Raw genomic sequence first — 12137 nt, 5'->3', positions numbered from 1 at the left:
GTCCCCTGAATCGGCAGGTGGACTCTCAACCACTGCGCCACCAGGGAAGCCCTATTTTATTTTTTTATACAGTAGGTTCTTATTAGTCATCAATTTTATACACACCAATGTATACATGTCAATCCCAATCGTCCAATTCATCACACCACTGCCAAGCCCCCGCCGCTTTCCCCCATTGATGTCCATACGTTTGTTCTCTACATCTGTGTCTCAATTTCTGCCCTGCAAACTGGTTCATCTGTACCGTTTTTCTAGGTTCCACATATACACGTTAATATACGATATTTGTTTTTCTCTTTCTGACTTACTTCACTCTGTATGACAATCTCTAGATCCATCCACATCTCAAAAAATGACCCAATTTCATTCCTTTTTATGGCTGAGTAATATTCCATTGTATATATGTACCACATCTTCTTTATCTATTCGTTGTCTATGGGCATTTAGGTTGCTTCCATGACCTGGCTATTGTAAATAGTGCTGCAATGAACATTGTGGTGCATGTGTCTTTTTTATTTTTTTATTCTTGGAGGGGATTTTTTTTTATTCAAACAGAAAGTCACAAAAATTATAATCATCCTCATCAGTTCACTCAGTCCCATGTAATTTTTTTTCATCTTGATCTTTTGTTAGCACTTTTATGAGTTCATCAGTTTTCCATTAGAGCTCTGAAAATGCTTATTCATTCAGTTCAGCAGTATAGTCAGTTACCAGAAACCTGTACTTGTCAGAGTCTTTTCCATGAATTCCTTGAAGATGAAACCCTTTTATAGGAACATTTTTGCAAAAGCATCAGAGTACACCCAGAACTGTCTGTAAATGACAAAAGACTTAAATATGTCCACGGTTAAAGATTTGATGAAAGTTCATAATTATGCAATTGACAAGGAAATTTAGTTATTTCTGAGATATACACTTTAAAGTAATAACTAGAATTATGACTTATAACATTATACCAGAACATATAAGATTTTTAGAAATTTCATGTAATGTCTGAAACATTTATATTAACATATTTCCATACAAATAACCCAAAGAAAGTTTAGTATTAGTTGGGTTTTTTTTGTTTTTTTTTTATACTGCAGGTCTTATTAGTCATCAGTTTTATACACATCAGTGTATACATGTCAGTTCCAATCGCCCAATTCAGCACACCACCATCCCCATCCCACCGCGGTTTTCCCCCCTTGGTGTCCATACGTTTGTTCTCTACATCTGTGTCTCAACTTCTGCCCTGCAAACCAGTTCATCTGTACCATTTTTCTAGGTTCCACATATGTGTGTTAACATACGATATTTGTTTTTCACTTTCAGACTTACTTCATTCTGTATGACAGTCTTTAGATCCATCCATGTCTCAACAAGTGACTCAATTTCGTTCCTTTTTATGGCTGAGTAATATTCCATTGTATATATGTACCACATCTTCTTTATCCATTCGTCTGTCGACGGGCATTTAGGTTGCTTCCATGACCTGGCTATTGTAAACAGTGCTGCAGTGAACATTGGGGTGCATGGGTCTTTTTCAATTATGGTTTTCTATGGGTATCTGCCCAGTAGTGGGATTGCTGGATCATATGGTAATTCTATTTTCAGTTTTATAAGGAATCTCCATACTGTTCTCCATAGTGGCTGTATCAATTTACATTCCCACCAACTGTGCAAGAGGGTTCCCTTTTCTCCACACCCTCTCCAGCATTTGTTGTTTGTACATTTTCTGATGATGCCCATTCTAACTGGTGTGAGGTGATACCTCATTGTAGTTTTGATTTGCATTTCTCTAATAATTAGTGATGTTGAGCAGCTTTTCATGTGATTCTGAATGTCTTCTTTGGAGAAATGTCTGTTTAGGTCTTCTGCCCACTTTTGGATTGGGTTGTTTGTTTCTTTAATATTGAGCTGAATTAACTGTTTATATATTTTAGAGATTAATCGTTTGTCCGTTGACTTGTTTGCAAATAGTTTTTCCCATTCTGAGGGTTGTCTTTTCGTCTTGTTTGTAGTTTCCTTTGCTGTGCAAAAGCCTTGAAGTTTCATTAGGTCCCATTTGTTTATTTTTGTTTTTATTTTCATTACTCTAGGAGGTGGATCAAAAAAGATCTTGCTGTGATTGATGTCAAAGAGTGTTCTTCCTATGTTTTCCTCTAAGAGTTTTATAGTGTTCAGTCTTACATTTAGGTTTTGAATCCATTTGGAGTTTATTTTTGTGTATGGTGTTAGGGAGTGTTCTAATTTCATTCTTTTACATCTAGCTGTCCAGATTTCCCAGCACTGCTTATTGAAGAGACTGTCTTTTCTCCATTGTATATCCTTGCCTCCTTTGTCATAGATTAGTTGACCATAGGTGCATGGGTTTATCTCTGGGCTTTCTATCTTGTTCCATTGATCTATGTTTCTGTTTTTGTGCCAGTACCATATTGTCTTGATTACTGTAGCTTTGTAATATAGTCTGAAGTCAGGGAGTCTGATTCCTCCAGCTCCGTTTTTTTCTCTCAAGACTGCTTTGGCTCTTCAGGGTCTTTTGTGTCTCCATACAAATTTTAAGATGATTTGTTCTAGTTCCGTAAAAAATGCCATTGGTAATTTGTTAGAGATTGCATTGAATCTGTAGATTGCTTTGGGTAGTATAGTCATTTTCACAATATTGATTCTTCCAATCCAAGAACATGGTATATCTCTTCATCTGTTGGTATCACCTTTAATTTCTTTCATCAGTGTCTTATAGTTTTCTGCATACAGGTCTTTTGTCTCCCTAGGTAGGTTTATTCCTAGGTATTTTATTCTTTTAGTTGCAATGGTAAATGGGACTGTTTCCGTAATTTCTCTTTCAGATTTTTCCTCATTAGTGTATAGGAATGCAAGAGATTTCTGTGCACTAATTTTGTATCCTGCCACTTTACCAAATTCATTGATTAGCTCTAGTAGTTTTCTGGTGGCATTTTTAGGATTCTCTATGTATAGTATCATGTCATCTGCAAGCAGTGACAGTTTTACTTCTTCTTTTCCAATTTGTATTCCTCTTATTTCTTTTTCTTCTCTGATTGCCTTGGCTAGGACTTCCAAAACTATCGTGAATAATAGTGGTGAGAGTGGACATCCTTGTCTCGTTTCTGATCTTAGAGGAAATGTTTTCAGTTTTTCACCATTAAGAATGATGTTTGCTGTGGGTTTGTCATATACGGCCTTTATTATGTTGATGTAGGTTCCTTCTATGCCCACTTTCTGGAGGGTTTTTATCATAAATGGGTGCTGAATTTTGTCAAAAGCTTTTTCTGCATCTATTGAGATGATCATATGGTTTTTATTCTTCAGTTTGTTAATATGGTGTATCACATTGATTGATTTGCCTATATTGAAGAATCCTTGCATCCCTGAGATAAATCCCACTTGGTCGTGGTGTGTGATCCTTTTGATGTGTTGTTGGATTCTGTTTGCTAGTATTTTGTTGAGGATTTTTACATCTATATTCATCAGTGATATTGGTCTGTAATTTTCTTGTTTTGTAGTATCTTTGTCTGGTTTTAGTATCAGGGTGATGGTGGCCTCATAGAATGAGTTTGAGAGTGTTCCTTCCTCTGCAATTTTTGGAAGAGTTTGAGAAGGATGAGTGTTAGCTCTTCTCTAAATGTTTGATAGAATTCACCTGTGAAGCCATCTGGTCCTGGACTTTTGTTTGTTGGAAGATTTTAAATCACAGTTTCAATTTCATTACTTGTGATTGGTCTGTTCATATTTTCTGTTTCTTCCTGGATCAGTGTTGGAAGGTTATCCCTTTCTAAGAATTTGTCCATTTCTTCCAGGTTGTCCATTTTATTGGCATAGAGTTGCTTGTAGTAGTCTCTTAGGATGCTTTGTATTTCTTCAGTGTCTGTTGTAACTTCTCCTTTTTCATTTCTTATTTTATTGATTTGAGTCCTCTCCCTCTTTTTCTTTATGAATCTGGCTAATGGTTTATCAATTTTATTTATCCTCTCAAAGAACCAGCTTTTAGTTTTATTGATCTTTGCTATTGTTTCATTTCTATTTCATTTATTTCTGCTCTGGTCTTTATGATTTCTTTCCTTCTGCTAACTTTGGGTTTTGTTTGTTCTTCTTTCTCTAGTTCCTTTAGGTGTAAGGTTAGATTGTTTACTTGAGATGTTTCTTGTTTCTTGAGGTAGGCTTTTATAGCTATAAACTTCCCTCTTAGAACTGCTTTTGCTGCATCCCATAGGTTTTGGATCGTGTTTTCATTGTCATTTGTCTCTCGGTATTTTTTGATTTCCTCTTTGATTTCCTCAGTGATCTCTTGGTTATTTAGTAACGTATTGTTTAGCCTCCATGTGTTTCTGTTTTTTATGGTATTTTTCCCTGTAATTCATTTCTAATCTCATAGTGTTGTGGTCAGAAAAGATGCTTGATATAATTTCAATTTTCTTAAATTTCCTGAGGCTGGCTTTGTGACCCAAGATGTGATCTATGCTGGAGAATGTTCCATGCGCACTGGAGAAGAAAGTGTAATCTGCTGTTTTTGGATGGAATGTCCTATGAATATCAATTAAATCTATCTGGTCTATTGTGTCATTTAAAGCGTCTGTTTCCTAATTTTCATTTTGGATGATCTGTCCATTGGTGTAAGTGAGGTGTTAATGTCCCCCACTATTATTGTGTTACTGTCGATTTCCTCTTTTATAGCTGTTAGCAGTTGCCTTATGTATTGAGGTGCTCCTGTGTTGGGTGCATATATGTTTATAATTGTTCTATATTCTTCCTGGATGGATCCTTTGATCATTATGTAGTGTCCTTCCTTGTCTCTTGTAACATTCTTTATTTTAAAGTCTCTTTTATCTGATATGAGTATACTTTCTTTTGATTTCCATTTGCATGGAATATCTTTTTCCATCCCCTCACTTTCAGTCTGTATGTGTCCCTAGGTCTGAAGTGGGTCTCTTGTAGACAGCATATATATGGGTCTTGTTTTTGTATCCATTCAGCAAGCCTGTGTGTTTTGGTTGGAGCATTTAATCCATTCACGTTTAAGGTAATTATCGATATGTATGTTCCTATGACCATTTTTTAAATTGTTTTGGGTTTGTTTTTGTAGGTCCTTTTCTTCTCTTGTGTTTCCTATTTAGAGAAGTTCCTTTAGCATTTGGAACTGGTTTGGTGGTGCTGAATTCTCTGAGCTTCTGCTTATAAAGCTTTTGATTTCTCCCTCGAATCTGAATGAGATCCTTGCCAGGTAGAGTAATCCTGGTTGTAGGTTCTTCGCTTTCATCACTTTAAGTATATCATGCCACTCCCTTCTGGCTTGTAGAGTTTCTGCTGAGAAATCAGCTGTTAACCTTGTGGGAGTTCCCTTGTATGTTATTTGTTGTTTTTCGTTTGCTGCTTTCAGTAATTTTTCTTTGTCTTTAATTTTTGCCAGTTTGATTACTATGTGTCTCAGCATGTTTCTCCTTGGGTTTATCCTATATGGGACCCTCTGTGCTTCCTGGACTTGGGTGGCTATTTCCTTTCCCATGTTAGGGAAGTTTTCAACTATAATCTCTTCAAATATTTTCTCTGGTCCTTTCTCTCTTTCTCCTTCTTCTGGGACCCTTATAATGTGAATGTTGTTGCATTTAATGTTGTCCCAGAGGTCTCTTAGGCTGTCTTCATTTCTTTTCATTCTTTTTTCTTTAGTCTGTTCTGCAGCAGTGAATTTCACTATTCTGTCTTCCAGGTCACTTATCCATTCTTCTGCCTCACTTATTCTGCTATTGATTCCTTCTAGTGTAGTTTTCATTTCAGTTTTTGTATTGTTCAGCTCTGTTTGTTTGTTCTTTAATGCTTCTAGGTCTTTGTTCAACATTTCTTGCATCTTCTCGATCTCTGCCTCCATTCTTTTTCCGAGGTCCTGGATCATCTTCACTATCATGATTCTGAATTCTTTTTCTGGAAGGTTGCCTATCTCCACTTCATTTAGTTGTTTTTCTGGGGTTTTATCTTGTTCCTTCAATTGGTACATAGCCCTCTGCCTTTTCATCTTGTCTGTCTTTCTGTGAATGTGGTGTTTGTTCCACAGGCTGCAGGATTGTAGTTCTTCTTGCTTCTGCTGTCAGCCCTCTGGTGGATCAGGCTATCTAAGAGGCTTGTGCAAGTTTCCTGATCGGAGGGACTGGTACATGACTCTTTTTGACTTATGGTTTTCTCAGGGTAGTGAATTGACATTTTTACATTTTGTAGTTCTCCCATCCATGATCATGGTGTATCTTTTCGCCTAATTCAGCTCCTCCTTTATGAATTTTAATAGGGTTGATTTTTTTTCTTCCTATAGTTGTTGTGGATAATTCCTGTAAAAGAATTCCTAAATATTTTAGAGTTTCAGTTGCTTTTTATAAAATATATTATTTTTTCCATCATAAATGATAATGCAAGTTTGTCTGCAGACTGCCAGCCTCAGCATGACTGGGAGCTTGTTAGAAATGGGAATCTTAGGGACACCCCAGGCTTGGTGAACCACAATCTGCATTTTATTCAGTGATTCATATGCATGTTGAAATTTGAGAAGCAGTGGGTTAGAGGAATGCGGTGTTATATTTTTAAAAGTCTGCTTACATGCAGTCCAGTAAATAAATTACTAGATCTGGTCCCTGATTTTTCTCACTTTCATTTATTTTTCTCTTTGTGAATTTTCTAGATGTGGTACTTCAAGACCAGTTATTGCTTTGGGAGGGGCAACCATGACAGACATGGAGGAGTTAATTGAGAGGCCGTCATTTAGCAGCTTAACAAACTTGTTGGAAAAGCAAACATTTCAAAGTAAGTTAGGATGGGACTTCGGAAATTTATAGTATAAGTAGACCTGGAAAAGAATTATGAAATATTTCAAATTCAAGATACTTCAATAAGATTCAAATTTTATTCAAAAGTAAAAACTACTACATGCAATTTTAACTTACCCGGTCCATCTCACCTCATCCGTCCATCCATCCATCCATCCTATCCCATGCCATCCCATGCCATCCCATGCCATCCCATGCCATCCCATGCCATCCCATCCCATCCCATCCCATCCCTTCCCATCCTTTCCCATCCCATGCCACCCATGCCATCCCATGCCATCCCATGCCATCCCATCCCATCCCATCCCTTCCCATCCTTTCCCATTCCATGCCATCCCATGCCATCCCATGCCATCCCATGCCATCCCATCCCATCCCATCCTTTCCCACTCCACCAGTATTTCTGTGCTCCTGGTCCATGGTGTTGTGTGTATGGGAAACATGAAAATCTCTAATATTGACCAGAGACTTCCAGATAAATAATTACACTTCTATGTGATAGATGCTGTGTAGGGTGGGTATGTGGGATGTGGGGGTGGAGAGGCTGTCTTTGGAAGATGAGAAGCCATTTGCTTCTTATGGTGGAATGAGGGAAATGGCACTCCTGAAAGCATGTGATCTGTGTCCGACTCCCAGCAAGGACCCTCGGGTCCCTGAATCTACCTCCTCGTTCTTGGCCTAGATCTCCTCAGCAGTGTTTCAGCAAGCGGTTGTGTTTCCAGTATGAGGTGGAAAATTCTAGAGCCGGGGCACTTGCTTCCCGTTTCCCATTTGTTGAGCTGTAACTGCTGCAAATCGTTTCCTTAACCCTCAGTCAATCTGCTTTTCCCGGTTCTAGTCCAACCCTGAAGCTTCTGGAGTCAGGCTCCTCACTGGCCGTAGGAGATGTAGGGGAGTAACATCAGTCCTGTTTTTCAGGCCCTAAAAGACTAGGAACACCTTGCAACTCCTTCCGAGTTTTCTCTTTCCAGGTTAAACAGCCTCAGTGCTTTTTAATGTCCTTTAAGCATTTAATGAGGTTTTCAAGCCATGCTTCTTTTTTTGAAGTAGAGAAAAGTACACAGAAAAATGTACAACGATGTACCCACAATTTAGGTATTAATATTTTGCCATATTTCCTTTATTTCCTTCTTGTTCCTTTTTTCTTTTCTTTCTTTCTTTTCTGTTTTTTTTTAAAGAAATAAGAGGCTACAGATACAGTTTATGCGCCCTTGGCTTCCCGTGCTTTTGAGAAGCGTACAGCCACCCTCGCCTAGAAATCGGTGTAACCCTCCCCCCCCCCGCCCCCCTCTTTCTCACACGTTCATACAACATTGTAGTGATTTTTTTTTTGTATTTTTGTTTTTGCGGTTCGCGGGCCTCTCACTGTCGTGGCCTCTCCCGTTGCGGAGCACAGGCTCCGGATGCGCAGGCTCAGCGGCCATGGCTCACGGGCCCAGCCGCTCCGCGGCATGTGGGATCCTCCCGGACCAGGGCACGAACCCGTGTCCCCTGCATCGGCAGGGGGACTCTCAACCACTGCGCAACCAGGGAAGCCCTATAGTGATTTTTGGTTTCGTGAGTTACAGAAATGACTCCACGCATGCGTATTTAACAGCAGCTTGCTCTTTCTCTCGACTTTATTTCTAAGATTTATTGGTGTCAGTACATCTCAGTCCAGCCCCTTCTACCTTCTGTAAAGTGCCCTGTCGGCTAGTGCCCCCTTCATCCCTGCAGGCCCCGCTGAGGGATGTTTGAATAGTCACCAGTTTCCTGCTCTTACCAGGAACTGTCCTTGTGCGGGGTTCCAGCGCACGCATTGGAGGGTGTAGGGTGCATGCCCGGTGGGATCACGGGCGTAGGAAATGCGCTGTGACCGCTCAGGGTAGGCTGCCTGTTTAGGGTCCCGGTTGTACTTCTTTGCCCTCCTGACAGCAACCCCGAGAATTCGCGCTTCTCCACATCACCCTTGCATAGTCAGGGGCCCAGTTCCTGATTATAGGGATGGACACTATCTAGAATGCTTATCTGGTCAGCACTTAGGTCATTTTCCTATTCCCATTTCTTCACTTATGTCGTTCTGTTGTGTTTAAATTTTTTTTCTTGTTGATCCCCAAACCTTTTTTTTTAAGGTCTTTTGAATAACTCTGCGTAGTTTCGTGCACTGTAAACCTCACAGGCTGGGGTCTGTATCTTACCCTTTCCCTTCATGTAGGGTGTCTTGTTGTGTACCCCGGGTGTTCACCTCTTGCCGTCCAGTTTGTACTTTGGGTAACACTTGAGAGACCCTTCCTCAAACAGATGGCAGTCTAGTCTCCCAAATATTCTTCTAATGATTTTGAAGTGTTTGTTTTCCACCTTCAGTGTGCAACTCATTTTGCATACGGAACGAGGTGCCCTATAATTTCATTTGCCTCCAGATGGACAGTCAGTATCATTGATGGACTGGTCCATCTTTTCCCACTGATTTGAAATGCCACCTCTGGCCTCTGTTAAGTCTCCCTATGTGTGTGGCTCTATTTCTGGGCTTGCCTGCAATGGTCTGTCCTATTGGTCTCTCTGTCACAGAACCTATAGCTCATGGTTTTAGTTACCCACACTTATGTGTCTTATCATCTCCTTTTTCTTCTTGATCTAAGCTGGGTGCTGAGATGAGCATCTTATGTGCCTTTGCCCACTGACTCTTCTCGATGCCCTGAGGAGGCAGGTGCTGCCCCCATTCGACAGACGGGGGCGTCGAGGCTCAGAATGGTTAAGAAGTTTTCCCTGCAGGAGGGAGAGAGCTGATTCTAGAACTTTGGTGGTTCAGCTTCAAAGCCCAACCCTCAGCGCTGCGCTGAGGTTATAAGCCGACGGAGAGGAGAACTTGGGTATTGTGTGGTGCTGGTGTCGTCACAGCTGGCTCTGGGTAGTGGCGAGTTGGGGGATCAGGACCCCGTAATTTCTTGCTACGTGTAACCGACGACTGCTGTCCGCGTTGGGATGCGTCTCCCGGTTGCTGGGATAGACGAGGAGCACAGACTCTGCCTCCAGGGAGCCGCCAGAGCCTTCCGCATCCCTGCCGCGTGAAGCAGCCACGTACAGCCTCTGGGACAGGAGCTCCTCTTAACGTTTATTCCCTTCCTCTGATTTCACAGTTAAACGGAAAGAATCAGACGCGGGGAGGAAAAGCCAGAGGAGGAGGGAGAAATCTCGCATGGAGACAGACTCCAGGCTGGCAGGCCACGGGAAGCAGGGCACGTTCGCCATGCAGCTGGCGGTGATGCCGCTCCTCGCAGGTAGCCACACCCGTTCCCAGCAGCGTCCGGTCTCCTTGACCCGTGTGGCTAGAATGCCGGTAAACAGGACACTCGCAGTGGCCGAGCCCCTGCCCTACGCTCTCAGCCACCCCCGCCAAGTGGGCGTGTCTCCACTATACAGAGCGGGAAATGGAGGCGCAGCGAGGTCAAACGCGTCGGCCAAGATGACGCAGCGAGTAAGAGAAGCCTGGGTTTGAACCCAGGTCTGATTCCAAAGTCCAAGCAAATGTGAGAATAAGAAACGTCATGGGCTTCCCTGGTGGCGCAGTGGTTGAGAGTCCGCCTGCTGATGCAGGAGACACAGGATCGTGCCCCGGTCCGGGAAGATCCCACATGCCGCGGAGCGGCTGGGCCTGTGAGCCATGGCCGCTGAGCCTGCGCGTCCGGAGCCTGTGCTCCGCAACGGGAGGGGCCACGACAGTGAGAGGCCCGCGTACCGCAAAAAAAAAAAAAAAAAAAAAGAAACGTCATGGTTTTGTTTGCTACATAAGATGCTACTTGGTATAAACACGTTCCTGCAGATTTTTACAAAGACGTCTAGTAAAGGAAATGAGGAAAGGCGACCAGTATTTATGCCCTATCATTTACTTCTCACGGCCAACTCTGATCCTCCCAGTGAACTGGTGCTTGTGGTATAGGGCGTGGTTATCATTGTCACGATTTTTTCAGGGAGGAATCAAAACTCAGAGAAGTGAAGCAGCTAAACCTGAAGGCACACAGCTCAGTGGCAGAACAGGGATTTGCTTCATTTGCTTTGTAAGATCTGTCACGGTTTATAAACTCAATTTGATAAAGAATAAGTAGGTATTTATTATGTCCATATGTTTAGATAATGGAAGGCTCAGAATATATTTTGGGTAAAATTATGTGACTTTATTTTAAAAAGGGAATATTTTAAAAGGGAGTATTAAAAAGGGAATCTTCTTTTTAGAGAAAATAATTTCACATGTTTCATTGTGGGGTTTTTGGCCATCAGGGTGAACGAGTGCCCCCTTCTGGCCTATCTGGAGAAACTTAGGCAGACACGGAGGGTCAGTGAAACCCCATAGGGTCAGAGTCCAGTGCCGGGGGTGCCGGGAAAATCTTTATTTCCACAAGCGCTTGGGTTGATGTCGATATGTTTTGAGGAACTATTAACTTTTTTGTCCACACGTTTAGATGGATTTTTGAAAATTAGTTTCACCCAAAGTGAGTTTTCAGAGACTCTTACCCACTGCTGAGCCGTGTCCAGGAGGACCGGGCCTTTCACGCAGCGGCCACGTGGCCCCGCCTGGGACAGTGACTTTGGTTCATGCTTCTTTGGTCTTGAACGCAGAAGCAGCCGGTGCTGCTCCAGGTGGGCGGGCCCCAGGGGACCTGCCTGACCTGCTCCTTGCTTTGCTGTGAGGGGAGGGAGATGCTGAATGGTCCTGGTGTGCCCGGTGTGACCATTTCCAGCAGGTGAAGCCAAGAGGTGCCTGGGCCTCCGCCCCGTTTAACTTGTGCCGCCACGGCCCTGTACAGTGACAGTTATTCCAAGAGTGACAAACAGACTTTGAATCCTGGCTCAGCCCTTTACCAGCAGGTCGCCTACTTTCTGTGAGTCTCAGTTTCCTCATCTGTAAAATGGGGACAGTAACTCCCACCCCAGGGGGCTGTAGGAAGGATCATGAGAGATAATGTGTGTAAACAGCTTGGTGGGGAGCCCTGCGCACGGCAGAGCTCAGGCAGGTTACTGGTGAGAGGTGGCAGCTGCCTCGCCCGGACATCTGGGTGGGCTGTGTGTAGGGCCCTGGGCCTCCGGCAAGGGGGGCAGAAAGATCCCTGCTCCCTGGCCCTGAGGCCACGGCTTGTGGTCATGACTGCAAGTGGCCGTGGTGCAGCAGGCCAATTGTAGGTTTCTTTTTGCCATAAAATAGAATAGCATAAGATTATTCCACAACTAGAATGATTATTTTTAGTCATCTTCAATTTAATTTTTGTAAAATTATTTTATTGTGTTTATTTTTGGCTGCGTTGGGTCTCCGTTGCTGCGTGTGGGCATTCTCTAGTTGCGGCGAGCAGGGGCTACTCT

General features: G+C 42.5%; 1 protein-coding gene across 1 annotated transcript in view; it reads left to right on the top strand.

The window, feature by feature from the left end:
- Positions 1-12137, top strand: part of CFAP92 (cilia and flagella associated protein 92 (putative)) — a 139453-nt gene that overhangs the window by 45706 nt on the left and 81610 nt on the right. The window contains exons 16-17 of the mRNA XM_073787768.1: positions 6662-6783; positions 9923-10063. Coding sequence (XP_073643869.1) covers positions 6662-6783; positions 9923-10063 — 263 coding nt within the window. The remainder of the gene's footprint in view (positions 1-6661; positions 6784-9922; positions 10064-12137) is intronic.

Source organism: Tursiops truncatus, chromosome 10 (genome assembly GCF_011762595.2).
Source record: "Tursiops truncatus isolate mTurTru1 chromosome 10, mTurTru1.mat.Y, whole genome shotgun sequence".
NCBI lineage: Eukaryota > Metazoa > Chordata > Mammalia > Artiodactyla > Delphinidae > Tursiops > Tursiops truncatus.
Note: the sequence above shows the minus strand (reverse complement) of the source record. Positions and strands in the feature narration are given on the sequence as shown.